We start from the raw sequence: 27,102 nt of genomic DNA, 5'->3' as shown, positions 1-27,102 counted from the left end.
AGAAGGGTCAAAGCTGTAAGAGGAGTTCTTTAATAACTAGGATCCAGAGTTCTGTGTCCCCAAACAATAGGGGTCTGAAGGGTGTTTTTCCTCAAAATGTAGTGAAGCTAGATTGTCGCTATAGCAGTGGTAACCTCTGGGTCACACTTGAGGAAGGAATAGGAACAAAACTGTAATGGAGAATGAGGGGGAAGTAGAACGATAACTCTGAAAGGAAAAGATTGGACGTTATAGGAGCTGCCCTTTGCTTACTTACATCCAGGCTTGGCACGTGCTGCTCCCCTAACTTAGAAAAAGTAAGCCTCTTAGAAAAGAGTCAAGCCCCATCCTGGCTTTACTCACTGAGCCCAGCTCACATTTCAGAACTCAGCCTGAAGGTTGCTACCGCCTGGCAGCCTTTCCTGACCACTCCCCCATCTAGCTTAGATTCCTTTTTTTTTTTAATGTCTTTATTATTGAGAGTGAGCGGGGGAGGGGCAGGAGAGGGGGAGACAACAGAATCAGAAGCAGGCTCCAGGCTCTGAGCTGTCAGCCCAGAGCTGGACACGGAGCTCGAACCCATGGACTGTGAGATCATGACCTGAGCTAAAGTCGGACGCTCAACCAACTGAGCCACCCAGGCGCCCCTCCTGTGTATTATTTCCATACTACCTTCTGCTAACTCTGTCACAGCCCTCACTGTACTGTGTTGTAATTGACGCTCTCCCTTAAAAAGAGAAACTGTGTTGTCTTGGTGCCCATCCCCACCACTGCCATGCCTGGCACTTCATAGACATTCAGTAAATGTTGAATCAATTTTAAATAATTCTAAGAGAGAAAATGAAAACCTGGAAACAAAAGTAAAGAAACAGTCTCTTTGAGATAAAAGAAGAAACCTACTACACAATGCTAGATAGAAATGGAAGGAAAGTCTGAGAGAGACAATGGGGATAGTGCCAGAAGGTGGACACAAGCCCCATGGAAAGCCAGGAGAGCACCACCTCGGAAGTTCCCACAGGTCCCATGGTCCAGAGCTTGTTGCAAGATTCCCTCCAAAAGGAAAGATAAGTTACCGTTCCTTGTGTCACCTTCCACACCACAATGTACGATGCTTGTGGCTTTTTCAGATCTTAGAAACTACCTATCCTCCATTTCAGCTGCTGCTCCGACCCATCCCCCAGGTCGCCTATCTGGCTGCCCATCTGCAGTGCAGTCAGAGCAAGAGCCCGCTCCACACCAAGTCAGGCCACAGTGCAACCCGCTCTGCCTCTCGGGCTGCACTGACCTAGCAGATCAGTTGAAGTGTCTGGCAAATACAAATGGCATATACAAGGTCTCGAGGGATTGGGAGCACCCGTATTTTCTGGAAAACAAAAACAAAACTTCTTTCTTTTTGAGAACATCTCCTAGATTGCTGCTGGACTGACTACTAGAAAATACCAAGTGCTCTTGTGATGTGAGCTTATCAATAGGCCAATAAGACTCAGCAGGCCCAATTGTGGTCCTCTGTTAAATGAAAACTGTATAAGATATTGGGCCCGGCTGGTCCTGAGGTAAGCTGCATGAGCAGGTGGCTCAGACGATTCGGGCAGCTGCCTTCCCCTCACTTCACGTCTATGGCCTGGTATTTCCCTATGGCCAGTTACCTAAGGAAGAACAAGTAGGGCAGGCAGAGCCCGACACCAACTGGACTGCTACAGCATTAGTCTAGTGGTGAATGGAAATCCTCTTTCTGGAAAGAATACAAGCTGTACATGTGTCTAGACTAAAATGCCCAAGAGATGTAGATCTGTTCAGCTACCCAGGCAGTAGCTAATGGCTACTTACATGGTAGGGGACTTGGAAGGAACAAGATTGGAAATGAATGACAAAGAGGTTTGGAGAAACCGGTACGTGGACAGATTTCATAAAATGGACACAGCGAGATGATGTCTGTATTCTAAATGAAAGTACGACAAAGGGCATCTGCAGCAAAAATTGTCCACCTCAGTCAGGGGGACAAAGTGACCATCTGTGAAGTTAGCCTTTTTCCTTCGCTCCCCCAGTATTTGGCTCAATGGCCTATGTACAAAGTTGTTGTATCTGCAAGAATAGAAGCTATGCATGGGCTAAATATTATGGATGTCTCCTCACCAAGGCTGAAATGGCTACCACTACTGTATTCCTAACCTGTTCTCAGCCCAGACCTACTTTGATTTCTCAATGTGGCATCATTCCTTGGGAAACAAGGCAGCTACCCACTAGCAGACTGATTACACTGGACCTTTCCATCATGGAGCAATGTGTCACCAATGGAATAGACATAATCTGGGTATGACTTTGCCTGCCCTACCTGCAGTGTTCCTGCCAACACCACCATCTATGGGCTTCCAGAATGCCTCCATCATTACCATGAGACCTCCATGATATTGCTTCTGATCAAACAACCCATTCCATGGTAAAACAAGTATGGCAATGAGAATTCACTGGTCTTATCAAACCTTTGGGTTTATTTTTACTGCTGTTTTTCTAGCTTCTTGGATTGTAAGCTTAGTTTATTTTCAAACATGTCTGTTTTTTTTCTGATAGATGCATTTAAGACCATGCAATTTTCTGAGTAGTGAAGTTTTAATATTAAGTGCTTTCATTTCTAGTCACTTTTAAAATAGTTCTCAATTTTCACTTATTTTCTATTTAATCCAGGACTATTTGTGATATTTAAATTCCAATGGTGGTGATGCTTTGTCTTTTTCTTAATTTCTAACTTCATAAACATAGCATTTTGTTATCAGGTTTAAAAAATTCTTTGAGAACTCTTTTGAGACCTATATATGATCATTATATTATGAGTCATCCAAAAGCGTTTGAAAATATGTATTCTAATTTGGGTACAAAGTCCTTTATGACTCTAATTGTTACAAATGAAGGCCTTAGGGGCCTTTGGGTAGCTCAGTCCCTTAAGTGCCTCTTGATTTCAGCTCATGTTGTGATCTCACTGTTGTGAGGTCGACCCCAGGCCCAGCATGGAACCTGCTTAAGATTCCCCCTCCCCATCTCCTTCGGCCTCCCCCCACTCACTCTGCTCCAACAAATGCATGCGCACCAACACACACACACACTGAATGAATGAATAAATAAATACATAAATAATAAAAATGAAGACCTATAGCCTGGAGGCAGAATAAGGAAAAGGGAATATTCTTCTCTAGAATTCAATCAGAGGGGAGCCTCCAAGTAAGCTATCTGAAGGGATCCCTCAACCATTCTGCCTGTCCATTCTACAATCCAGTATTGCTGGCATCTGCAGAGGATCTATGAGTGGTTGTTCAATTCAGATGATTCTACAAGACCAGGTGACAAAAAGCTTTTTTTGTAAACAAACTTTCCTTTCACCTTGACTGGGGCTAGACTCTTTGCCAGTGGCAGACAAGCAGTACTAACAGTAGATGATATCATTATTGGTTGGCTTATCTGAAAAACTGAGTTCTGCAAATGGAAGATGGACACAAGGAAGTAGTGTCTGCAAGAGCAGCTTGTGTAAGAGTCATTGACCAGCTTTAGTATACGTTAGGAGTACAAGTCTAAATTTTTTATGTTTTTTTTTTTTTTATTTAATTTTGAGAAACAGAGAGAGACAGTGCGAGCAGGGGAGGGTTGGAGAGAGAGAGGGAGATACAGAATCTGAAGCAGGCTCCAGGCTCCGAGCTAGCCATCAGCACAGAGCCTGACGCGGGACTCGAACACACAAACCGTGAGATCATGACCTGAGCCGAAGCCGGACGCTTAACCGACTGAGCCAGGCGCCCCAGGAGTACAAATCTAAACGTTGAAATCCTAATTAGGAATATGACACAGGGCTAAGACAAGGGCTCAAAATTTAAAAGGGCACTAAAACCTAAGTCATTAAGATAATATTTTAATGTAATTTTTGTAATTTTTAAAATTTATTTATTTTGAGAGAGAGAGAAACAGAGCACATGAGCAGGGGAGGAGAGAGAGAGGGAGAGAGAATCCCAAGTAGGCTCTACATTGTCAGCACCGTGAGATCATAGTTTGAGTTAAAGTCATGAACCAACTGCTTGACCATTTGAGCCACTCAGGTGCCCCTAATGTAATTTTTTTTTTTAGTTAACGTACAGTGTTATATTAGTTTCAGACATACAACATAGTGATTCAACACTTCCATCTATCACCTGATGCTCATTATGACAAGTGCACTCCCTAATCCCCATCACATATATCTCTGGTAACCATTGGTTTGTTTTCTTTAGTTAAGAGTCAGTCTATTTCTTGGTTTGCCTTTCTCTCTTTTCTCTTTTTAATTTTTGTTAATGTTTATTTTTGAAGGAGAGACAGAGAGACAGTGCAAGTTGGGAAGGAGCAGAGAGAGAGGGAGACACAGAATCCAAAATAGGCTCTGGGCTCTGAAATGGTCAGCACAGAGCCCAACACGGGGATCAAATCCATGAACAGTGAGATCATGACCTAATCAAAATACTTAACCAACTGAGCCACCTAGGCACCCAGCCTTTCTCTCTTTTCTTTCCTCTTTTGCTCCTTTGTTTTGTTTCTTAAATTCCACATATGAGTAAAATCATATGGTATTTGTCTTTCTTTGACTTATTTCGTTTACCATAATACTCTCTAACTTCATTCACGTCAATGCAAATGGAAAGATTTCATTCTTTTTGATGGCTGAATAACATTCATTGTATATGTACCACATCTTTATCCACGCATCAGTCAATGGACACCTGGGCTGTTTCCATAATTTGGCTGCTGTAGATAAGGTTGCTATAAACATCAGGCTGCATGTATCCCTTTGATTTAACATTTTTGTATTCTTTGGGTAAATACCCAGTAGTGCAATTGCTGAATTTTAGGGTAGTTCTGCTTTTAACTTTTTGAGAAATTCTTGTTTCTTGTGTGTTTTATTTTAGCCATTCTGAAAGGTGTGAGGTGGTATCTCATTGTAGTTTTGATTCGTATTCCTCTGATGATGTGTGATGTTGAGCATCTTTTTATGGGTCTCTTGGCCATCTGGATGTCTTCTCTGGAAAATGTCTATTCATGTCTTCTGCCCATTTTTTAAATTGGATTATTCTTCATTTTTTGGCTGTTGAGTATTAAAGTTCTTTATATATTTTGGATAATAACTCTTTATCAGATATATCATTTGCAAATATCTTCCCCATTCCATAGGTTGCCTTTTAGTTTTGTTGATTGCTTCCTTTGCTGTGCAGAAACATTTTTTTATTGTGATGTAGTCTCAAAAGTTTATTTTTGCCTTTGTTTCCCTTGCCTCAGGAGACATATCTAGAAAGAAGTTGCTGTAGCCAATGTTGAAGAAGTTTCTACCTGTGTTTTCTTCTAGGATTTTAAAAACATCACTTGTATATCTTTAATCCATTTTGGATTTATTTTGTCTATGTATAAGTCGTCCGGGTGCACATGGGTGGTTCCACTGGTTAAGTGTCCAACTCTTGGTTTCCACTTAGGTCATGATCTCATGGTTTTTTGAGCCCCACATTGGGCTCTGTGTTGACAGTCCAGAGTCTGGTTTGGATTCTCTGTCTCTCTCTTTCTCTCTCTCTCTGCCCCTTCCCCACTTGCTTTCTCTCCCTCCCTCCCTCCCTCCCTCCCTCTCTCTCTCTCTCAAAAATAAACAAACTTTTTAAAAGGTTGAAAAAAAAAAGAAATTGGTCCAGTTTCCCCAATACCATTTGTTAGAGACTGTCTTTTTCCCATTGGAGGTTATTTCCTCCATTGTCAAAGATTAATTGACCATATAATTATGAATGAGTTTCTGGGTTTCCTATTCTGTTCCTTTGATTTCCATGCTTATTTTTCTGCCATTACCATACTGTTTTGATTACTACAGCTTGGTAATGTAACTTGAAGTCCAGAATTGTGATGCTTCCAGCTTTGCTTTTCTTTCTCAAGATTGCTTTGGCTATTCGGGGTCATTTGTGGTTCTATACAAATTTTAGGATTGTTTGTTCTAGCTCTGTGAAAAATACATTTGCTATTTTGATAGGGGTTGTATTGAATATGTGGATTGCTTTGGGTAATATGACATTTTAACAAAATTTGTTCTTCTAACCCATGAGCATGGAATATCTTTCCATTTCTTTGTATCATCTTCAATTTCTTTCAACAGTGTTTATAGTTTTCAGAGTACAACTCTTTCTTCTTTTGGTTAGGTTTATTCCTAGGTATCTTATTCTTTTCAGTACAATTGTAAATGGGATTGATTCCTTAATTTCTCTTTCTGCTGGTTCTTCATTGGTGTATAGAAATGTAAGAGATTTCTCTACATTGATTTTGTATCCTGTGAATTCATTTATCAGTTGTAGCAGTTTTTTGGGAGAGTCTTTTGAGTTTTCTATACATAGTTTCCTGTCATCTGCAAATAGGGAAAGTTTTACTTCTTTCTTGCTGATTTGGATGCCCTTTATTTCTTTTTGTTGTCTGATTGCTATGGCTAGGACTTCCAGTACTGTGTTGAATGAAAGTGGTACGACTGTATATCCTTGTTTTATAGAGGAAAAGCTCTCAGGTTTTCCCCAATGGGAATGATATAAGCTGAGGGTTTTTCATTGGCCTTTATTATGTTGAGGTGTTTCCTCTAAACGTTTGTAGAGAGTTTTTATCATGAATGGATGCTTTGTCAATTTTTTTTTTTGCCTCTATTGAAATGATCATATGGTTCTTATCCTTTCTTTTATTAATGTGATGTATGACACTGAGTGATTTGCAAATATTGAACCACACTTGATTTTTTTTTTTTTTTGAGAGACCGAGACAGCACGAGCAGGGGAGGGTCAGAGAGAGAGGGAGACACAGAATCCGAAGCAGGCTCCAGGCTCTGAGCTGTCAGCACAGAGCCTGACGCAGGGCTCGAACCCAAGAACCGTGAGATCATGACCTGAGCTGAGGCCGGACGCTTAACCAACTGAGCCACCCAGGCGCCCCTGAACCACACTTGAAACCCAGGAATAAATCTGACTTGGTGATAGTGGTTTTTTAAATGTATTGTTGGATTCAGTTTGCTAGTAGTTGAGAATTTTTGTTTCTATGTAACTTTCTTCCTTAGTGGTGTCTTTATCTGGTCTTAATATCAAGGTTCATGGTCTCACAGAATGAATTTGGAAGTTTTCCTTCCTATTTTATTTTTCTGGAGGAGTTTGGGAAGAATAGGCATTAACGCTTCTTTAAATGTTCAGTGGAATTTGGGGCACCTGGGTACCTCAGTCCATTAAGCGTCCAGCTCTTGATTTCAACTCAGGTCATGATCTCACGTTTGTGGTATCAAGCCCCGTGTGGGATCAAGCTTGGGATTCTCTCTCTCTCTCTCAAATAGAGAAACATTTAAGAAATTAAATAAATGGGGGCACCTGTGTGGCTCAGTCAGTTAGTCCTCTGACTTCGGCTCAGGTCAGATCTCACGTTCGTGGGTTCAAGCCCCGTGTCAGGCTCTGTGCTGACAGCTAGCTCAGAGCCTGGAGCCTGCTTCCGGTTCTGAGTCTCCTTCTCTCTCTGCCCCTCCCCCTCTCATGCTCTGTCTCTCTCGGTATCAAAAATAAATAAAACATTAAAAAAATTAAAAAAAAAGAAATTATATAAATGGTAGAATTTGCTAGTGAAGCCATTTGGTCCTGGACTTTTGTCTATTGGGAGATATTTTTTTAATGTTTTATATATTTTTAAGGGAGAGTGAGGGAGGGGCAGAGGGAGAGGGTGGGTGATAGAGAATCCTAAGCAGGCTTTGTGTTGTCAGCATAGAGCCCAGTGTGGGGCTTGAACCCACAAACTGTGAGATCATGACCTGAGTTGAAATCAAGAGTTGGATACTTAGCCGGTTGACTGAGCCACCCAGGCACCCTGGGAGTTTTTTGATTATCGATTCAATTTTTTTGTTGGTTATTGGTCTGTTCAAGTTTTCTATTTCTTGCTCTTTTAGGAATTTATCCATTTCTTCTAGGTTGTCCAGTTTTTTTAGCATATAGTCTTTCGTAATATTCTCTTATAATTGTATGTATTTTTGTGGTGTTGGTTGTTTAATGCAATATTTTTTAAAATAAAAATTATTGAAAAAGTCCCCAATGAACAGAATATCAAAATTTTAAATAAAGACAGAATTTGACTCTGCTCATCGACAATTCACCTCACCCTATTCCTGGCTGTGGTTATGGAAAAGTCAAGTGTTAGGTGATGTCAAAAAGGATAGGCAAGATTATATTAGGGTTTTGAGTCCAAAAATCTTGGGGTCATAGATGTATAATTCCACACTTGAATTCTGACTATATTACCTTAGGTAAAATAGTTAACCTACCAAGCTTCAGTTTTTTCATGTGTAATGGTGAGCTAATAATCCTAATCCCATTAGGTTTTTGTACTGATTAGACAAGAGAATACAACGTGCTTATGCTTGATCCTCAGAGGCTCATTCAGCTTTCGTGGAGCATAAAGCTTATATAATTTGGAAGTCCTTCTTTAAGAAAAATAATAAAAAGTTAGGAATACAAACTTAGGATGGTAATGAATAGAGTGAATAAATAAGTCATAAGTAATACATTTTTTAAAAGCACAAACCCCTCAAAGAAAAACATTTAAAAAAATGTGTTGCCCCTACACATCAACTATAATACCTTCTCCCAACAGGATTTTGGCTACATTCCCTTTAATTTAATTAAATTTTCACAGCACAACAATTCTGTAATACTTTCTATAGAGAGACTAGAAAAGATAATTCTTTTCTTGAGCATGTTGATCTGTTTTATATCGCTGATAGTTTAGAAAAGTGTCTTTAAGCATTACAACTCACCATTGGTAATGTCATGTTAATTCTTAGGATTGTTCTTAAATTTGGGGAAATTTCCATCAAGTGTTTCTCATATATGATCTGTGTAATAATTGGAAGAATATTCCACAGACCAGAAATTCTGTCCATTCATTGCCAACATCATTTCTTTTTACTAACCATGTATTTCTGGTCCAGTCTGTAGCCATACCACCCTGAATGCACCTGCTCTCATCCGATCTCTGAAGCTAAGCAGGGTCGGGCCTGGTTAGTACTTGAATGGGAGACTAATCATGTATTTCCAGTAACTTGGGGAGTTCGTTACTCCACCCAGGCACCCCTGACTACGGACACAGCTGGGAGAGAACTTCTGGACACTGCTGATGGAAAGGGCTTACTGCGGTGGCTCTGTCCACACAGCGGCTCAGCACACATAGATCTCTTTGGTGCACAAGAAACTTCCCTACAATGTATGGGAATCTCAGAGGGAACAATTACCTAATGGGAGCTAGTTCTATGCTACTTAGATATTATTACATCCTTTTCAAATGGGAATCTCTGATCTCCCTCTTCATAAAAAACTACTAATTTAAACAGCTTTATCGAAGTATGATTTACATGCCGTAATGTCATTCATTTAAAGTGTACAAAAGATTTTTGGCAAATTTATAGACTTACCCAACAATCACCACAATCCAATTTAGAACATTTTCATCACCCCAGAACGATTCCTCATGTTCATTTACATCACTCCCAATTCCACTGCCAGTCCTAGGCAACTGCTAATTTACTCTCTGTCTCTTTAGATTTGCCTCTTCTGGACATCTTATACAAGTGGAATTACAACAGTTTTTAAGACCCTTCCTGTAATCTTGCATTTCTCTTTAGTTCTCAGGTCTTTGTTTCTTGCCCTGAAGCACTTGACATAAGTACTTCCTATCTCTACATAATGTTTTCCTAACATAGCTCCTTGACTTTTACTCAGTCACATCTGTTTTAAGTTGTTATTGCAATATCTCTTCCTTTCATTAGCATAATTTCATTCATTCATTGTTGGCAGAGTTTTTTAAGTGCACTAGGCACTCTCACACAAAGATTAATAAAACCAAGTACCTACTCCTGCATTTATAATCTAGCTGAAGAACCAGACGTAAGTGCAAATAGTGTGATAAATGCTACAAAATAGGCAGGCGCTAAGTATTATATTACAGTTATAATAACAGCATTTATTGAGGACTTGGGTGCCAGCAAAGTTGATTCAGTTTAAAGTTTCAGGAGCGCCTGAGTGGCTCAGTTGGTTAAATCTCTGACTTTTGATCTCTGCTCGGCCATATTATTGCAGTTCGGGCCCCATATCAGGCTGCATGCTGATAGTGCAGAGCCTGCCTGGGATTCTCTCTCTTCGCCTCCCCTTCTCATGTGCACACATGGGCACATGTGTACATTCTCTCTCCCTCCAAATAAATAAAAATAAACTTTAAAGTTTCAGGGCTCTTTACTTGCATAAGCCTCTTCCAAGAACTTGCAGTGGGGTTGGGGGCTCTAGCAATGTGTTCACTTGGTGATAAGTTTTTGTAATTTTTCTAAAAGATTTTTTTTAAGTTTCATTTTCTTTATAGTGAAAGAGAGAGAAAGCATGAATCAGGGAAGGGCAGAGAGAGAGAGAGAGAGAGAGAGAGAGAGAGAGGAAGAAAGAGAGAATCCCAAGCAGGCTCTGCATTATCAGTTCAGAGACTGATGTAGGGCTTGGACCCACAAACAGTGAGATCATGACCTGAACCAAAGTTGGACACTTAACTGACTGAGCCACCCAGGTGCCTCGAAAGTGAGATATTTTAACTGAAATCAAGACCACTAGCTCTTTTTCCCCCAACCAATTCTCTATCACTCATTCTCTTGTGTCTTGTGCCTGAGTAATTATGGCCATTTTCAAGATCCAGCAAAAAGTAAGTCAAGTTGGAGACATATTTAGTTTGGATTTAGTGGGACATTTTTATGTGGCCTACAGTCATTTTCAGGTTTACTAGATAATTGCTAGCCACACCCATGTAGAAATGACTTCCAAGAATACTCCTATCATCTACTGGGCCAACTTACACTGTGTTGTGACCCAAAAGCACAGAACCAGAGATTGTACTGCAGTATGAACGTGTCCTGTCATACCAAGTTACCGGAAGTCCGTGGCTAGTGAAAGATGATGTTTGAAATCAATGGACCCAGAAGCTGCACTGTGGAATATTCTTCTAATGAATTATTACAGCTCATACATGAAAAACACTTGATGGAAGTTTCCCCAAATGGAAGAACATTCCTAAGAACTAACATGACATTACCAATAGTGAGTTGTAATGCTTAACAACACTTTTCTAATCTATCAGGGATACAAAACAAATGAACAGGGGCACCTGGGTGGCTCAGTCAGTTAAGCCTCCGACTTCGGCTCAGGTCAGATTTCACGTTCGTGGGTTCGAGCCCCGCGTCAGGCTCTGTGCTGCCAGCTAGCTCAGAGCCTGGAGCCTGCTTCCTGTTCTGTGTCTCCTTCTCTCTCTCTGCCTCTCCCCTTCTCATGCTCTGTCTCTCTCTGTATCAAAAGTAAATAAAACATTAAAAAAAAACAAATGAACATGCTAGAGATAAAGACAGTCATCTCTTCTATTATCTCTGTATAAAGTATTACAAAATTTTTGTGCTGCAAAAATTTAATAAAAGGAACGGGTGCCTGGTTGGCTCAGTTTTGTGGGGTTCTGACTCTTGATTTCTGCTCAGTTCATGATCTCATGGGTTTGTGGGATCAAGCCCCATGTGGGGCTCTGTACTGTCAGCTTGGGATTCTCTCTCTGACCCTCTCTCTCTGCTCCTCCCCAGCACATGCTCTTACTCTCAAAATAAATAAACTTAAAAAAAAAAAAAAGAAAATTTAAGGGAATGTAGCCAAAATACTATTGGGAATAAAGTATTACAATGATGTGTACAGGCAGAGTCTGTGCTCCAAAATAGACATTTTCTCCTCCTCTTCTCCATTTTCCCCCCAATTAAACTTTTCTTCCTTTTTATTTCCTTTCCCCCCCAGCTCTATTGAGATATAATTGACAAATAAAAAATGTCTCTATTTAAAGTGTATAATGCAATGGCTTGATATATGCATGCATTGTGAATGAGTATCACAATCAAGTTAATTAACACATCTGTTACCTCACATAGTTCCTTTTTTTGTTGTGGTAAGTTAAGATCTATTCTCTTAGCAAATTTCAAGCACACAATATAGTATGATTAGCTATGGTCATTATGCTGTTGTACATTAGGTCCCCAGAACCTCTCTTATAACTGAAAGTTTGTACTCTTTGACCAATAGCTCCTTGTTTTCCCCATCTCCCAGCCCCTGGTAACCACTGTTTCATCCTCTAATTCTGTGAGAATGACTCTTTTAGATTCCACATATACATGAGGGTATATATGTCTTTGACTTGTTTCACTTAGCATAATGTCCTCCAGATTCATCCATAATGGTACAAGTGGCAGGATTTCCTTCTTTATGGTCGAATAATATTCCATTATATATTTAATAGTAGCATATTATATATAATATGTAATAGAGCATATATAGTAGATACATAATTATATATCACATTGTCTTTATTCATTCGTTCCTCCATAGACACTTAGGTTGTTTCCATATCTCGGCTATTAGTAAAAAGGGAACCCTTGTTCACTATTGGCAGGGATGTAAATTGGTACAACTATTATGGAAAATATAATGGAGGGTGTTGAAAAATTAAAAATAGAACTACCATGGACCCAGCAAATCCCATTACTGGGTATGTATTTGAAGGAAATGAAATCAATATTACAAAAAGATACCTGCACTCCCCTGTTCATTGCAGTAGTATTCACAATTGCTAAAATTACCTTTTTTTTTTTTCATTTGGAACACCAGGAAAGAACTCAGGTAAATTACCTTCCCACGTGGACTTAATGTTTCATGTATCACTATCTGTCCAGGACAATTGTATTTTTTTTTTAATTTTTAAATTTTTTAATGCTTTTTATTTTTGAGAGACAGAGAGAGAGTGAGATCAGGGGAGGGTCAGAGAGAGAGGGAGACACAGAATCTGAAGCAGGCTCCTGGCTCTGAGCTAGCTGTCAGCACAGAGCCCGACAGGGGGCTCCAACCAACGAACTGTGAGATCATGACCTGAGCTGAAGTCGGGGGCTTAACCGACTGAGCCACCCAGGTGCCCCAGACAATTGTATTTTGAAACACAGATGCTTGTTAACACATACAAATTAGGCTTTAATAGTGGCAAAGTTTTTTCTATCATAGAAACCTCCCTTTTTTTCAATGAGAAAGATCATTATCAGGAGATAATATTGTCGCATTGTTTGGCAGCTTTTATTCATTGCCTCAAGCCTCTTGCAGACTTAGCAAATTAAGACACAGAATGCTCAATTAAGTTTGAATTAAAGATAAATAATTTAATCTAAGTATATCCCAAATATTTCGTTTTTCTTTAGAGAATGTGAGCTATGCAGTATTTGGGACATACTTAAATTATGTGTTGTGTATTTGAAATTCAAAGTTAACTGGATATCCTGTATTTTATCTAAGAACTCTATTGTAAGTAAGTAATCCATGCTGAGAGCTTGGATTAGGTTGCTCTGAAATGCTGTTTGTTTTTTTAAACAGAAAGTCTCCAAGACAAAACATTACATTTCCCACTTACTGGGAAGCCTACGTTCCGGTTCCTTAGTTCTATTAAAAACGTGATTGAAAAGAGAAGCCAATTCTCCCTTGGTAGAGATGGTCCCAAAGAGCTGCAGGTGGGCCACCCTCTAGAGAACAGTAAACATCCGGCAGAAGTGGGCCTTGAGCTGACCCTCTAATTGGAGCTCCCCGGCCATCACAGCCCTTAGCACCAGCCTTGGAGCCAAGTACGAGTCGGAACCTTGGCGACCTGCTTCCCTCCCCCTTTCCCACTCAGTCCTTGAGATTAACTTCCAAAGGAACCCTGCCTCTCTCCAGATCCCAGACGCTTTCTTCCCCTCACCCTGGCGCCTCCCTGCCCGGGTGGGGGGGAATCGAGAGGCTAAGTACCCAGAATTAACAGCAAGCGTTGAAAGCAACAGCTCCCAAAGTGTGACCGCCTGCTCTCGTTCATTCCAGAAGGGTCTTCTGCGGGGAAAAAGAGAGGCCGACCACGCACTGGCGCTGTGCCCCTCCAAATCTAAGGTGGGGGACGGCGGACCACTAGCGCCCGTCCTCCCTCCCACCCACTTTTTTTCGGTCGGAGGGCAGAAAACTGCCCGGCGCGGCCCCGGGGCGGTTCGAGAGCCTCGGGAAGCGGGACACACCCTCTCCTTAGCCCGCCCCCCGCCCGGCGCTGGGAGGCGGAGGCCCGCGGGAGGCGCGCGGCGGGCTGCGCGCCGCGAGAGCGCTCGCTGCCAGCGGCTGACGATGGCCGGCTGACGCGCGGGAGTCCGCGCCGGGGCAGGATGATGCTCCTGAGGGGCCCCTGGCCGCGGCGAGCACGGCTGCTGCCGACCCTCAGACCCCCGGGCCGAGTGCGTCCGCCGTCACTAACGCCGACGCCTCTGGTGAGACGGAGCCCGGCTCCGGGGGCGTGGGGGTGGGGAGAGGGCGGCTGGAAAAGTTTGCGTAGCGCAACTTGGGCGGGAGCGAAAGCCGAGCGGGCGGCCTGCAAGTTCTCTGCGTTTGGCCGGCCCTCCGGCTCCGCGCGTGGGGACCCCGGCAAGTGGGCGTCCGGGCCGCAGACGTGGGTGCTGAGGTGTCCAGCCACCGTCACGCCTAGTCGCCAGGGGAAGGCGAGGCGGGGGCGGAGAGGAGGCGCAGCACCTCGGCCACTGGGCGGCGGCCGGGGGAGCACCAATATCTCCGGGGAGGCGGTTTCCTCGCGGCCAAACCGCGTTTAGGAGTTAAGTTTTCAGTTACTTTGCCGCGGGCTCGGTAGTCGGTGCCGAGGGGGGCTATAGGAAAAGGATCGAGCGGAGTGATTGCCCCCCGGGCGTGCATTGTCGTAGGAAAGTGAAATTTCCAGTCTGGAAACCGCCAGTCCCTCCCTTCTAAAGGGGAAAGAAAAACTCGCGTTTTATTCCGACACACGGGTGAATCATGAGTGTGTGTCGGTGGGTAACAGCGGGCCTGACACAGTTGTTTTGTGGCCTCTGTGGAACGGTTGCTTGGAGGCGAGGGAAGGGAGGGGATGTGCCCTGGAAAAGACCGGGGGGGATGCTGCGTGTAATCGGATGGGGATGGAGCCTGACACGACCCGTAACTGAGCCTGATGAGGAAACACAGCCCATTAGCAAGAGGCTTCCAGGTGTGTGTGATTGGGGATCGCGTCTCAGAGTTTTAGTTCTCACCCCCCTCCCCCCCAATTTGGTTACTTTCAGATTGTAAGAAAAACATTTTAGCTGTGCAGTTTGAAAGAAAGCCAGAGAAAAAAAAAGCCCTGCCATTATCTTGTCACTTTCACTTCCTGTTTTTTTTCTTCTCCAACTATTTCAGGGCTTCAGAGTTTTGAATGCTGGAGGAAATATTTAAATGCATTTTAAAATTCCTCCCCTGCGTGTTTGAAAGAGAACGGAGAAGGGCATTTTGTTACTAACACCTCAGAAAAGGTGCAAACTCTTTAAAATGTAAAATGGTCTTCACTATAAATTGGAGAGAGGGTTTTCCACTTTGTGAAATTCTACTGTGTTAGAAAGTGCTGCACTTTACAGTCAAAGATATACCGAACAGTGAAACAACCCAACACAAGGAACCCCCTTCGCTATACCATCCTTTATTTTTTAAGTTTATTTTTGAGGGAGGGAGGGAGGGAGAGCCCCAGGCAGGCTCCCCGCTGTCAGTGGAGAGCCCGACTGGGGCTGGAACCCATGAACCCTGGTATCCTGACCGGATCCAGAGCCAACACTTAACCGACTGAGCCACTCAGGCTCAGAGTTCCGGCAAACTCTGTTCCACTCTTTAAACATAAAGGATTAATTTGCTTTTCTATTAAATCCATCTAACATTTTGAGTGGAATTTTTACAGAGCCCAAGACTGGCTGCCCTTTCTCCAGTGATCGTCTCTAAACCCCCTTCTCCACATTTCCCACCTGATGCCATTCCCACCAGGTGCCACTGCCTGCCCCAGCAGGAATGTGGGTGCCCTTTAAAAGAATGACACAGTGGGGCGTATGAGACTTAATATAGGGAAGCAGTGGTTAGTACTTTGCCACTAGGTAATCATCCTAAGAAACCTTTTATTTGCTGGTTTCTAATTGGCAGGTGTTTTAAGTCTTGCCTGTCCATGCTATTAAGTCAATTTACTTAACTTTAAATGTGGAAATGCTTCCATTTTACTTGTTTGAAAGTAAGTTTGAAGAAAGACAAGCCTGCGAGTTTACTTCTTTACATGCCTTTTTGAAATCGTACTCTAAAGGAACTGACAGAAATATCCTGACCACTTGGAGTTTTAGCTAGGACCACTAAACCATTTTCTGCAAATCAGATTAATTGGCTGTAGGTGCGTTTTTCGTTCTGAAGTCTCACTGCTTTGTGGTCGCCCCATTTGGTATGAAATGTCTTGTGGCTAAAGACAAGTATTTTATATATTTTTGCCACAAACATTCAGACCTCTGGAGTCTATGAAAACAGGAAAAAACAAAAGTGATTTTTGCAACCCAGTAGCTCAGAAAATCCTAGCTTGCAAGGATTTGTCTTGATAGTAGTATCTTAAGTTAGCTTTCCCAGTTATATTTGGCCTTTTCTGGAAGTATGAGTGTGTTTTAGAGGAGGATTTAGTAATTTTGGAAAATAGACATTTCTCATCCTTGTCTGCCAGTATTTTGTGGATGGAAAAAAGTTTGTTAACATGGATGTGCTTAGTATACCAGAATTGTTTAAGAACACATTCAATGTGAAGCATGAGAGCGCCAGAGCGTGTTGTGTTACCTTTAGCCAAGGCATGCTCTGGTGTCCATGGTCACGTTCCGGTGTCAGCATCTCTGCTTGTCAGTAGGCTCTGGCTGATTGGTTGTCAGGGCAATCCATGGCTCCTGCTGGCTTTTCTGTTCCCCGCGAGGCAGCTTTGAGTGCTTCTAGCACCTGGCGAATTATCTCTAAAGAGAAAGCCCTTACCGAATTGCGCCTTTCTTAATTTGGGTTTTCTGCTGCTTAGTTTGAGAAACTCCCTGGTAAGATTTCAGGCTCCGACTGTAGCATTTGAGTCCCTGCACAAGCTGTGTTTAAAACTTAAAACAAATCAAGTGTGCTTTCAGAGAAGTTTGGGTGTATTTTTTTTTAACATTTAGAAACAAAGCAATGTATGTTTAAGTCCCACCACCAACTTTTCATTTTCCACCGTTTAAATTGAAGTCATTCTCATTTGATACTTTCTTCCATTCTGCCTCTTGTGTTTGTAATTAGTGCAGTGTATTCTGTCACACTGGCTTCGGAGCCCTCTCCCGAGGAGACCAGTTGGTTGTATGTTGGAGATTGTACTTACACTGTAGAAGACATTGGGGGAAAGTCATTCTAGACCAGTTTGTTAAATATTACACATAATCATCTTTCCAGCATTTAGGTATTAGTGCTCAGTTTTTTGTTTTGATTTTAGATACTGCTATTTATTGCAGTTTAACAGTGGGAATGTTATTTTATGGCAAACTCTAAGCTAGAGAATCATGTTTTATCTTGGCAGACAAATATTTGTTGAATGAGGCCCTTGTGAAACCATGGTAGAAAACCTGAGGCAAGTACTGATTGATCCAATAGCTGCGTAAGCTAAGTGTGTGCAGGGCTTAGAAGAGGAATGAGCAGCTCCTTTAGTTGGTGTAAGGCAGTTGGAACTTCATGCCCACCTAGCCTTGCCACACGTGAGCTCCTGAACTTGGTCAGATCATCTGATCTCTTTGGGCCTGTGGTACTCCCTTTTCAAAACAAGGGGATTTATCTAATTGGTCCCCAAAGCTCTTGCAGTTTTTTAAAGTTGCCATTTGTGATTTTTACCAGGGGCTATAAATATAGTGTTGAGTAAAATATTGTCAATGTCAGAATGGTTGTCTTGGTTGAACAGTCCTCTGTTATGATATTAGGCAGTCTGTAGAGTGGCAGTTTTACCTAGTGTTTGCAATAACTTGTTTTCCCTTTAAAAAGGAAGTGAAATTATTTGATGGGGTAAGCATGTCAGAGTAAATTGTCTCACTCTGTTACCTCATTCTGTCATTACCAGTGTTTTCATCTGTGAAATATTGCTTATTCAAGAGTATTTAGCATTAGAGCCATTTTGTAATAGAGCTCTTGAACTAACCTACAGGCTATAAACCAATTGTTAGTATTCGGCCATATTCTAGAAGTATCTTTTTTAAATTCTCATTTAATTTACCACAATATTAATTTCTCTGTTTTTTAAAAATCCAATACCAGGTCTCTGTTCTCTGAGCTGTATGTTTTGAGTGTATGGTATGGGATCCCTTACCCAAATGTTTTTGCTGAATTTTCCACAGTAGCATATCTCTTTTTAATTAAAAAGAAATTTTTTTAAGTTTGTTTAAGAGAGAGAGAGAGAGAGAGAGAGCAAGTGAGCCTGGCTGGGGGAGGGGCAGCCTGGTTGGGGGAGGGACCAAGAGAGAAGGAGACAGAATTGGAAGCAGGCCCCAGGCCCTGTCAGCCCAGAGCTGAATGTGGAGCTCAAACTGATGAACCTGGAGATCATGACTTGAGCTGAGGTAGAATGCTTAAGCATCCCAAGTGCCCCATATTAGCATACCTTTTAAGAAACAGCCCTGTGAAACATGGTAGTGTCAGTTAAAAGGTGCCATTTAAAAGGCCCCGCGGAAGAAGTTGCTATCTGGTTGTAGTATTGGAATTGTTGGTTTCTCCTGCGCAGGTGCAGGGTTTTGGCAGTGAAATGACTGTAGTCAGTGCTGTTCTCCCTATGCACTGGCTGCCAGCAAGTGTAGGGTCAGATTTTCAACCCACCTTCGAACAAATGTGAAATGATAAGCATTTTACATATTTATCACACTCACGGTTTCATGGTCTCTACCTTTGCTTTTTCCTTCATTCACATCCTCACCCATTTTTTTCTGAAATTATCTTTTAATGGGAAAATGTGACGAGTAAGTTTTTAAGAAATTTTAAAAATCTGCTCTTGGTGTTTGAACAAATATATTTTAAGTAGTTAATCGTGGAAATGTGGCAGACCTGTGTCTGGTTCACACAGTCTCTCCAATGTGCTTTACCCCTAGAAAGTGCTCAATAAATATTGATTGTATTGAATCCAGTTGCTGTAAGAATCGAATTCTTAGATGTGGTTTTCTTACTCTTTTTAATTGATATATAGTTGCATGTATGGTTCTCTCTTAAATGGAGTACTGAAGTTGTTTATCTCGCCTGTTTTTCTTCATAGTACACTCATCTGTCCTAAATCTTAACTTCCTTCCTACCTCCACTGCCCTCACCTGACTTAAAATATAGTTTGGGTCAACTACCAACACCTATAAAATCTTATTCTGACAGTTTCCTATTTTGTTACCTCATAAATGGTATTACTTGATTGAACCTGATTTTTACCTTAGATACAGGTTAATTTTAAAGGAAACAGCCTGGCAGTACAGACTTTCAGCAGCTGTTTTGGAGGATAATCAGATTTCTGTCTATGATTCACAATATTGGTGAGAAATGCTGTATGAAATCTGTACCATAAGCAAAGTCTAGTGAAGAGAATTTCTCTGAATACATTTGAGGGCAAGAAATAGGGAACTATGAAAAGAGAGACAAGAGACAGAGCCTGAGTGGAAATGTCTATAGCCTATGAGCGGAAACAAAAAGTGACATGAAGTATTAAACCTCCTATCAACAAATGAATTAGTGCACAGACTATTATTGTGGCCGACTTTAGGGAGGTAAAAGTCTTCCTGAAGGTTGTTCTATCTGAGGGTCTTTTGATATTTACTGGATTGAGATGGTTTGGTTTGCAAAACTGCTGTGGTCATAAGTAGTAATGAACTCTCAATTATTTTGTAGCAGGAATGCTTATATAATGAATGTATTGCTCAGATCACATTTCTGGGACTTAGAGATGAGTTAGATTATTTTTAACCTCTTAGGCATAACAGTAAATAATAAATGTCCTGAACCTGGTTGGAGGAAGGAAGAAATTCTTTTTGACAAATTCTTTTTCTTTTTCTGACTCTGTATGTGTGTTTGTGTGTGTTCATATGTGTGGCTGTCTGTTGTTAAGTATTTTGTTTGTTTTTGGTATGAGTTTCCCCAGTAAGCTGATTGGGATATTTGAAGAGAGGATTTTAAGAGGTGTTGGATGAATAACTGCTCTTTCCACCAGTAATGCAGCTGGAAAACAAGTGTACATTTTTATTAGAGTGACAGTAATGTGACCATAAACCTGAAAAAACATCGTTTTAGAAAATGTCTGCTAACCGATCAACAGCATTGGCTCTCTAAGCTCTTGCTGGAGGATATTTGTGGTGACATCTTATAGTCTGATAACTTATTTCTGCAAGTCTGCTTTGGGAATGTTTCAGATAATCTATAATAAAGCAGTTTCCACTTTCCAGGGGAAAGTATGGTTTCTTTTGACCTTGTAAATTACCCTTTTATGGGTTTGTTATTAGTGAAACCAAGGTGAGCAAGCTTTAAAACATAACCTACAGTTGATCCAGACATCTTGGGGCCTCATCCCTTCAGTTCCATTTTCTACTCCATGCCTTCCATGTCCCGTTGGTGGTGGTCTATGATGTTCCCTGGGCAGCTTTATCCCTCCCGCCCCCCAAAATCACCCTCTTCACTCTCCTGATTCTACAGTTCTTCCAAGACCGAGTTCTAGTACCCACTCACCCACCCACCTACTTTCCGTATCCCCATTTTGATGAGGTCCACAGGTTCTCTACCAGCAGAATTAACTCCACGTTATTTTTGTTCTCTCCCGCAACACTCATTGCATCCCATGTGTTGTAATTGTGCTCGTATGGTTTTCCCACCTGCGTTCTCTCAGGACTTTGTGGTCAGAACTATTTCTCCTCACCTCTGATGGCCTCTGCCCTGCCACAGTAGTTGTATAATACGTGCTTGTTAGGTAGAGGGGTGAGTGGTTGGATGATAACTAAATATTACATAGAGTTTCTTAATGGTATACTCTCTTTAGGTCTAACCTTCTCAATTTCCTCTCCACTTCATCTAGCCAGGGAATACCTAAAACATTCTTACCTACTTTTTGCAATATGAGCCTTGAATAATTCAAGATTTCTAAAAGGTTAATAAAAATAATCTTTATCATATTTTCTATTAAAAGAAAGAATTAATCCTAAATAATATTTTGGTTAGTTTTTTCTCAGGTATACTTTCAAATCAGGATTTTAAAGAATATTATTAACAAAGTCTAACGAAACAAATTATGTAAAGACAGACAGCTTGGCTGTGTGTTTATAAGGCTGTGTGTTTTCTTGGCAGGTTTTTTTCCAATTTGTTGAGGTATAGGACATACAATATTATATTCATTTTAGGTTTACAACGTAGTGATTCAGTATTTGTGTATATATATTGTAAACAGTCACCAGGATAAGTCTAGTTAACATGTGTCAACACATAGTTGTAGAAGTTTTTTTCTTATGATAACTTTAAGATTTACTCTAGTAGCAACTTTCAAATATGCAATACACTGTTATTAACTATAGTCACCATGCTGTGTATTAACGTCCCCATGACAGTTTTCTAACTGGAAGTTGTACCTTTTGACAATCCTCACCCATTTCATCTGTCCTCTACCTCTGGCTTCCACCAATCTGTTCTCTGTATCTGTGAGCTTGTTTTTTTTTCTTTCTTAGATTCCACATATAGGTAAGATCACCTGGTATTTGTCTTTCTCTGACCTGTTTCACTTAGCATAATGTGCCCAGGGTCTATCCATGTTATTGCAAATGGCAGGATTTACTGATGGACATTTAGGTTGTTTACATATCTTAGGCTATTGTAAATAATGCTGCATGGACATATATTTTTTTCAAGTTATTGGTTTTGTTTTGTTCTGCTAAATACCCAGATGTGGAATTGCTGAATCCTGGTACTCCTGTTTTTACTTAAAAAAAAATATTTTTTAATGTTTTTTTATTTTTAGAGAGAGCAGGGCAGAGGTTAAGAGAGAGAGGGAGACACAGAATCTGAAGCAGGCTTCAGGCTCTGAGCTGTCTGCACAGAGCCCGATGCGGGGATTGAACCCACGGACTGTGAGATCATGACCTGAGCCAAAGTCAGACACTTAACTGACTGAGCCACCCAGGTGCCCCTCCTATTTTTAATTTTTTAAAGGAGCCTCTATACTCCCACCAATGGTCCACAAGAGTTCCCTTTTATTCACTCCCTTGTCCACACTTACCATTTTCTTAAGGTTTATTGTTTTTAAAATTTTTTTAAAAACCTCTTTACATTTATTTATTTTTGAGAGACAGAGAGAGACAAGTGGGGGAGGGGCAGAGAGAGGGAGACACAGAATCTGAGGCAGGCTCCAAGCTGTCATCACAGAGCCTGATGCGGGGCTCAAACCCATGAATGGTAAGATCATGACCTGAGCTGAAGCCGGATGCTTAACCAACTGAGCCACCCAGGCGCCCCTTACCATTTCTTTTTTGATAATGGTCTTGGCTGTTTTTAAAGTGTGGTATTGATTTAGGAGGATTGTTTATATGTGGGGAAGGTAGCACTTGTCTCCATAGATAAGACTTTCCTAAATGGGATTCTCACAGTATTAGATCATACTGATTTTAGACTTACAAAGTGAGGTATGTGATTGCTAAAATCATCAGTTAGTACTAAGAGCTTAATCATTAAAACTTAAATAATTTAGAACATTTAAAAATGAATGATACAGGGGCACCTGGGTAGCTCAACTCAGGTCATGATCTCATGGTTCGTGGTTTGGAGTCCTGTGTCGGGTTCTGTGCTGACAGCTTGGGCCTGGAGCCTGCTTCAGATTCTCTATTTCCCTCTCTCCCTGCCCCGCCCCTTCTTATGCGCGCTCTCTTTCTTTCTCTGTCTCTCAAAAGTAAATAAACATTAAAAAATTCTTTTAAAAATCAATGATACAAATATTTATTTGTAAGATACAGCTCCTGGGAAAACTATAAGATTAACCTTTTGGAAAATAAACCCTAAAGAAAAGAATATATTTTTTGATGTTAAGAAAATTGCAGGTTCTTTCCTGTAATAATCTTTTTATGACCATTCCAGAAGTGGGGCATACTGTACTTCGGAGCATGGAATTGTTGTTAAGATGATCGTCATTTGGTCTTCCAGAGCTTAGGGGCTGGTTAAGGGAGGTACCACGTGTCTTATGTCTTTGGGCATATGTACATATGTTTGTATTTCTTATTCTGCCAGTGCAGGTGCTTATAGTGTTGCTAAATTAATAATGAATAAGAAGATAGCTGCATTGTCTTTATGAGAAAAAATGTTGGTCTATACCATATGCTGATCATGTGGTCATTTTTAAGTTTTTATTTTGAGAGAGCATGCATGTGGGGAGGAGGGGGCACAGAGAGAGAGGAAAAGAGAGAGAGAATCCCAAGCAGGCTCTGCTCTGTCAGTGCAAAGCTGGATGCAGGGCTTGAACCTATGAACCATGATATTGTGGCCTGAGTAAAAATCAACAGTTGGATGCTTAACCAACTGAGCCACCCAGGTGCCCTGATTATTTTCTTTTAAGGTCCAGATAATGAACACTTTAGGCTTTGCATCCTACAGTCTGTGTCACAGCTAACTCAACTCTGGCATTGTAATGTGAAAGTTACAGACAATATGTACATGACTAGTATGACTGTGTTCCAGTAAACTTTATTTTAAAAAATGGCAGTAGGCCACATTTGGCCCATAGGTTATAGTTTGCCAACCCCTGGCCTATAGACCGTGTACCAGGATTTTGGCAGTAGTAATAGAAGTGCTGTTCCCGAAGATGAATCTGGATCCGGCCATCCAGTGTGTGTAGTGGGATGAGATAAGTATCTTACCGAAGACCAATCATGAAGTCGTGGTTACTGTCCGTGGGGCTGGAATAACAGGAACTAGAACAGTGGTAGAACAGAAGGAAGAATGTGAAGATGCATAGGTTTTTCGGTAGATTTTGGTCACACCTAGTCACGAGGCTCAGGGCCTGGTGGGAACAAGAGAAAGAAGGTTGGGAAGTCTGGGACTAAGATAATGAGCTGCTGTCTGAAGGCAGGGGAACAATCCAAGTTCTGTGGTGAGTTCTAATTCTGTAAGAGAAGCGACATGATGGATAAAGTGGTGAAGACTTGTGTAAGGAATGTTTAAGAAGCAGTGCATTGGCACAGGTATGTATTCCAGTGGATTTATTTCTCTTTGGAATTATCATTAAACCCTGGGTACCATTTGCCTTTAATCTGAATCTAGCATTAGAGCTTACAGTCAGTGTACATATACTGTTTTCCCTTCCTCTTCTTTCCCTAAGCCATTTTCTAAATGAATTTTCTATTATCTCTATTGATTGGAATGAGCTATGAGGTTCAACTTTTGCTGAAACAAAAGACCCAACAATAATTAAACATTTCTTAAGCCAGTTTTTTCCTCTCTAGGAGGTGAATTTTAGTGGACATTTAGCTGTTTCTGCTAAACAGCTGTAGTCCCCTTGGCCAGAAACAGGGAAGTTTTGCTTTTAGTGGGCACTGAAGTTCTGAGGCTCTCTCGAACTGTGTTTATATGTGTTCCTCAACAATAGATACAGGGAAACTTTTATTTCTGGAAAACTTAAAAGGGAAATGGTGGAAATGCAGCATTTTTAATTTGTGCTAGAACAGGAACATTTGACACCTTGTCGGGTTCATTATAACCTGCCCTCTGGGCTGTAGCTTAAAAAAGAAGGATGTAGTCCCACTAGTACCTGTAAGCTAAGGAGGAGAAATAAATTCTGATGGTTCAATTAGAAGCCAAAGCCAGAATTCAAGTTTATGCAATGACACTTGATAAGGACGTGAAAAAAATGTACAGTTGAGAGAAGATGCTGACAGTATGGTTTTAGGGAAAGACTTCCTTTAGAGGAATTGTGATGATTAATAAAATTACAAAAGTATCCTGCATATCTAGTATATGAATTTAATTGCATTGTTTCTGTTAGAAATATGGTCTAAAAAAGGGAGATCTTACTTGGAAACTTAGGACTGTTGAAAGACGCTCTGTTTTAGAGTGACATATATTTTAGTACATAGCATACTTGAGACCAATCCACTGTAATTCAGGGTATGTTCAGAAAGAGATTTATTAATATCACCTTGTATAATGTCTCCTCACCACATTATTTACTTAGTCTCATCTTTTTGGCTTATATGCTGGTCTTTAATTTTAAATTGTCAGGCTTTGGATAGCACTGTTGATCAGTCTTAAATGCATTACTTTTATTTGAGATGTAAGAAATGTTTTCCTTTCCCATTGCTTTTCATGTACTACAGTGTAATTATTGTTATCACGAAATGGTCAGATTACCATAGACATACACACCTGCCTGGGCATGCTTTGAACTTGGACACTGTATATGTCTATGAAACATTAATAAGGCTTTAATGAGACAGTTGTTTGCAGGCCTATTATATGTAAAATATATAATATGTAATATACAGTATGCAGTATGTATTATATAGAAAATACATACAAGTGGAAATACGTAATCCTATTATCACTGATCTGAACATATTATAGTATCATGAATGGTGCCTTTGCCTAACCTAGCATTGTCACAGCATAAAAGATTATCCTAGGTCCTGTGAAATCACCTTTTTCTGGAGGCTTCTTATTTCATACTGCAGCAGAACACTCTGTGCTTGGTAAGCATGTATCATTCCTAGAAGAAAGCAAGTCTTTTTTCCTAATGGGAAAAAAAGTATAGAATGAGTATAGGATTCTTGACTGACTGAAGGAAAGTAGAACATCCTGTTGACAGCAAGCTATCGTCCATTACATGGATCAGGACTGTCCTACCTCATCCTGCAGCAGGACATCACGGTTTATTTCTGAAGCAGTACTTTAGAAGGGACATACTGACAAGCTTGTGGGGAGGGAGGTACATCCAGAAGGTGATTAAGATAGTGGGGATTTAGGGTCACCTGGGTGGCTCAGTCGGTTAAGCCTCCGGCTTCAGCTCAGGTCATGATCTCTTGTTCGTGGGTTTGAGCCCTGCATCGGGCTCTGTGCTGACAGCTAGCTCAGAGCCTGGAGCCTACTTCGGATTCTGTGTCTCCCTCTCTCTTTGCCCCTCCTTTGCTCATGCTGTCTCTCTCTGTCCCTCAAAAGTAAATAAAAAAGAAAAGAAAAATATTGGGGATTTGTATAGAAGATGATTAAAAGGGCCAGATAATTTTAATCTGGTGAAAAGAAGGCAAAGAAGCAACAAATGTTTGTTTTCAGATATCTGAGAAGGTATCCTGTGAAAGAACGTTATTATCCTGTGTTGCTTCAGAGCAAAGAAATCACACCTAAGATTGGGTAGACTAGGTGGGCAGTGCTCCGCTCAGTTTAAGAAACTATTTGTATGTATTTTGGCTGTTTACTGCTGGATAGACTGCTTCATAAAGCTCAGGATTCTTAAGTCAGTAGAAGAACTCAGGCAGACGGTAGAGAACACTGCAGGAGCCTGCTCACTGAGCATACCAGAACTAGGAAGCAGAACCCCTTTTTCTCTTCCAGTGTCCCCTACTGACAAAACTTTAGTGCCAACCTGCAAAGGAAAAATATTGGAAGGGCTCAGATCCGTTTTCACAGGGAAGTCAAAAAGGGTTAATTTGGAGATTATTGGAAGTAAATTGATAACTGTCACAGGTGGGACGAGGCAACACCTGTGCAGTACTTGGAAAAGACAGCTACCGTCGTAGCCATGACCAACCTGGTAAGGCCACGGTGGGATGGGAGATGTGACCAGACCATGGTTGGGGCACTGGTTAAAGAGGTGGTAATTTTGGATACAGTATCTGTTCTCTAAATCAGAAATCAAAGGAAGCAGCGCTTGACTGTTCCAGGAACACAAGAGTCCAGCCCATAGAGGAACAGATTTGACAGATCTAAAAGAAAGGAGACTTCTAAGTACATGAGGAAGTTAGACTAAGCAGATAGGAAGATAAGAGGTGGATTATTGAGAAGCCAAAAAGTAGGCGTGAGGAGTTAGTTGATACCTGGGTCAAGTCAAAGCAACATGGGAGGTCAGCTGAGGTGCCCTGTAAGGTTCTTTTTATTGCTAATGTTTTTTGAGGTCCCTTAGGTATACAGTCTTTGATAGCCATCCCAGAATCAGAAACTGCTGAAGCCTGGAGATGATAAACTTGGC

General features: G+C 41.1%; 1 protein-coding gene across 1 annotated transcript in view; it reads left to right on the top strand.

Annotated features, from left to right (window-relative positions):
- The first annotated feature begins 1,794 nt into the window (after positions 1–1,794).
- Positions 1,795–27,102, top strand: part of MCUB (mitochondrial calcium uniporter dominant negative beta subunit) — a 107,962-nt gene continuing 82,654 nt past the window's right edge. Inside the window, exons 1-2 of the mRNA XM_029951327.1 lie at positions 1,795–1,868; positions 14,050–14,353. Of these exons, the coding sequence (XP_029807187.1) occupies positions 1,795–1,868; positions 14,050–14,353 (378 nt within the window). The remainder of the gene's footprint in view (positions 1,869–14,049; positions 14,354–27,102) is intronic.

The sequence above is a fragment of the Suricata suricatta genome, chromosome 1 (assembly GCF_006229205.1).
Source record: "Suricata suricatta isolate VVHF042 chromosome 1, meerkat_22Aug2017_6uvM2_HiC, whole genome shotgun sequence".
Lineage (NCBI taxonomy): Eukaryota > Metazoa > Chordata > Mammalia > Carnivora > Herpestidae > Suricata > Suricata suricatta.
The sequence above is the reverse complement of the archived record's forward strand: the minus strand, read 5'-3'. Positions and strand labels throughout refer to the sequence as shown.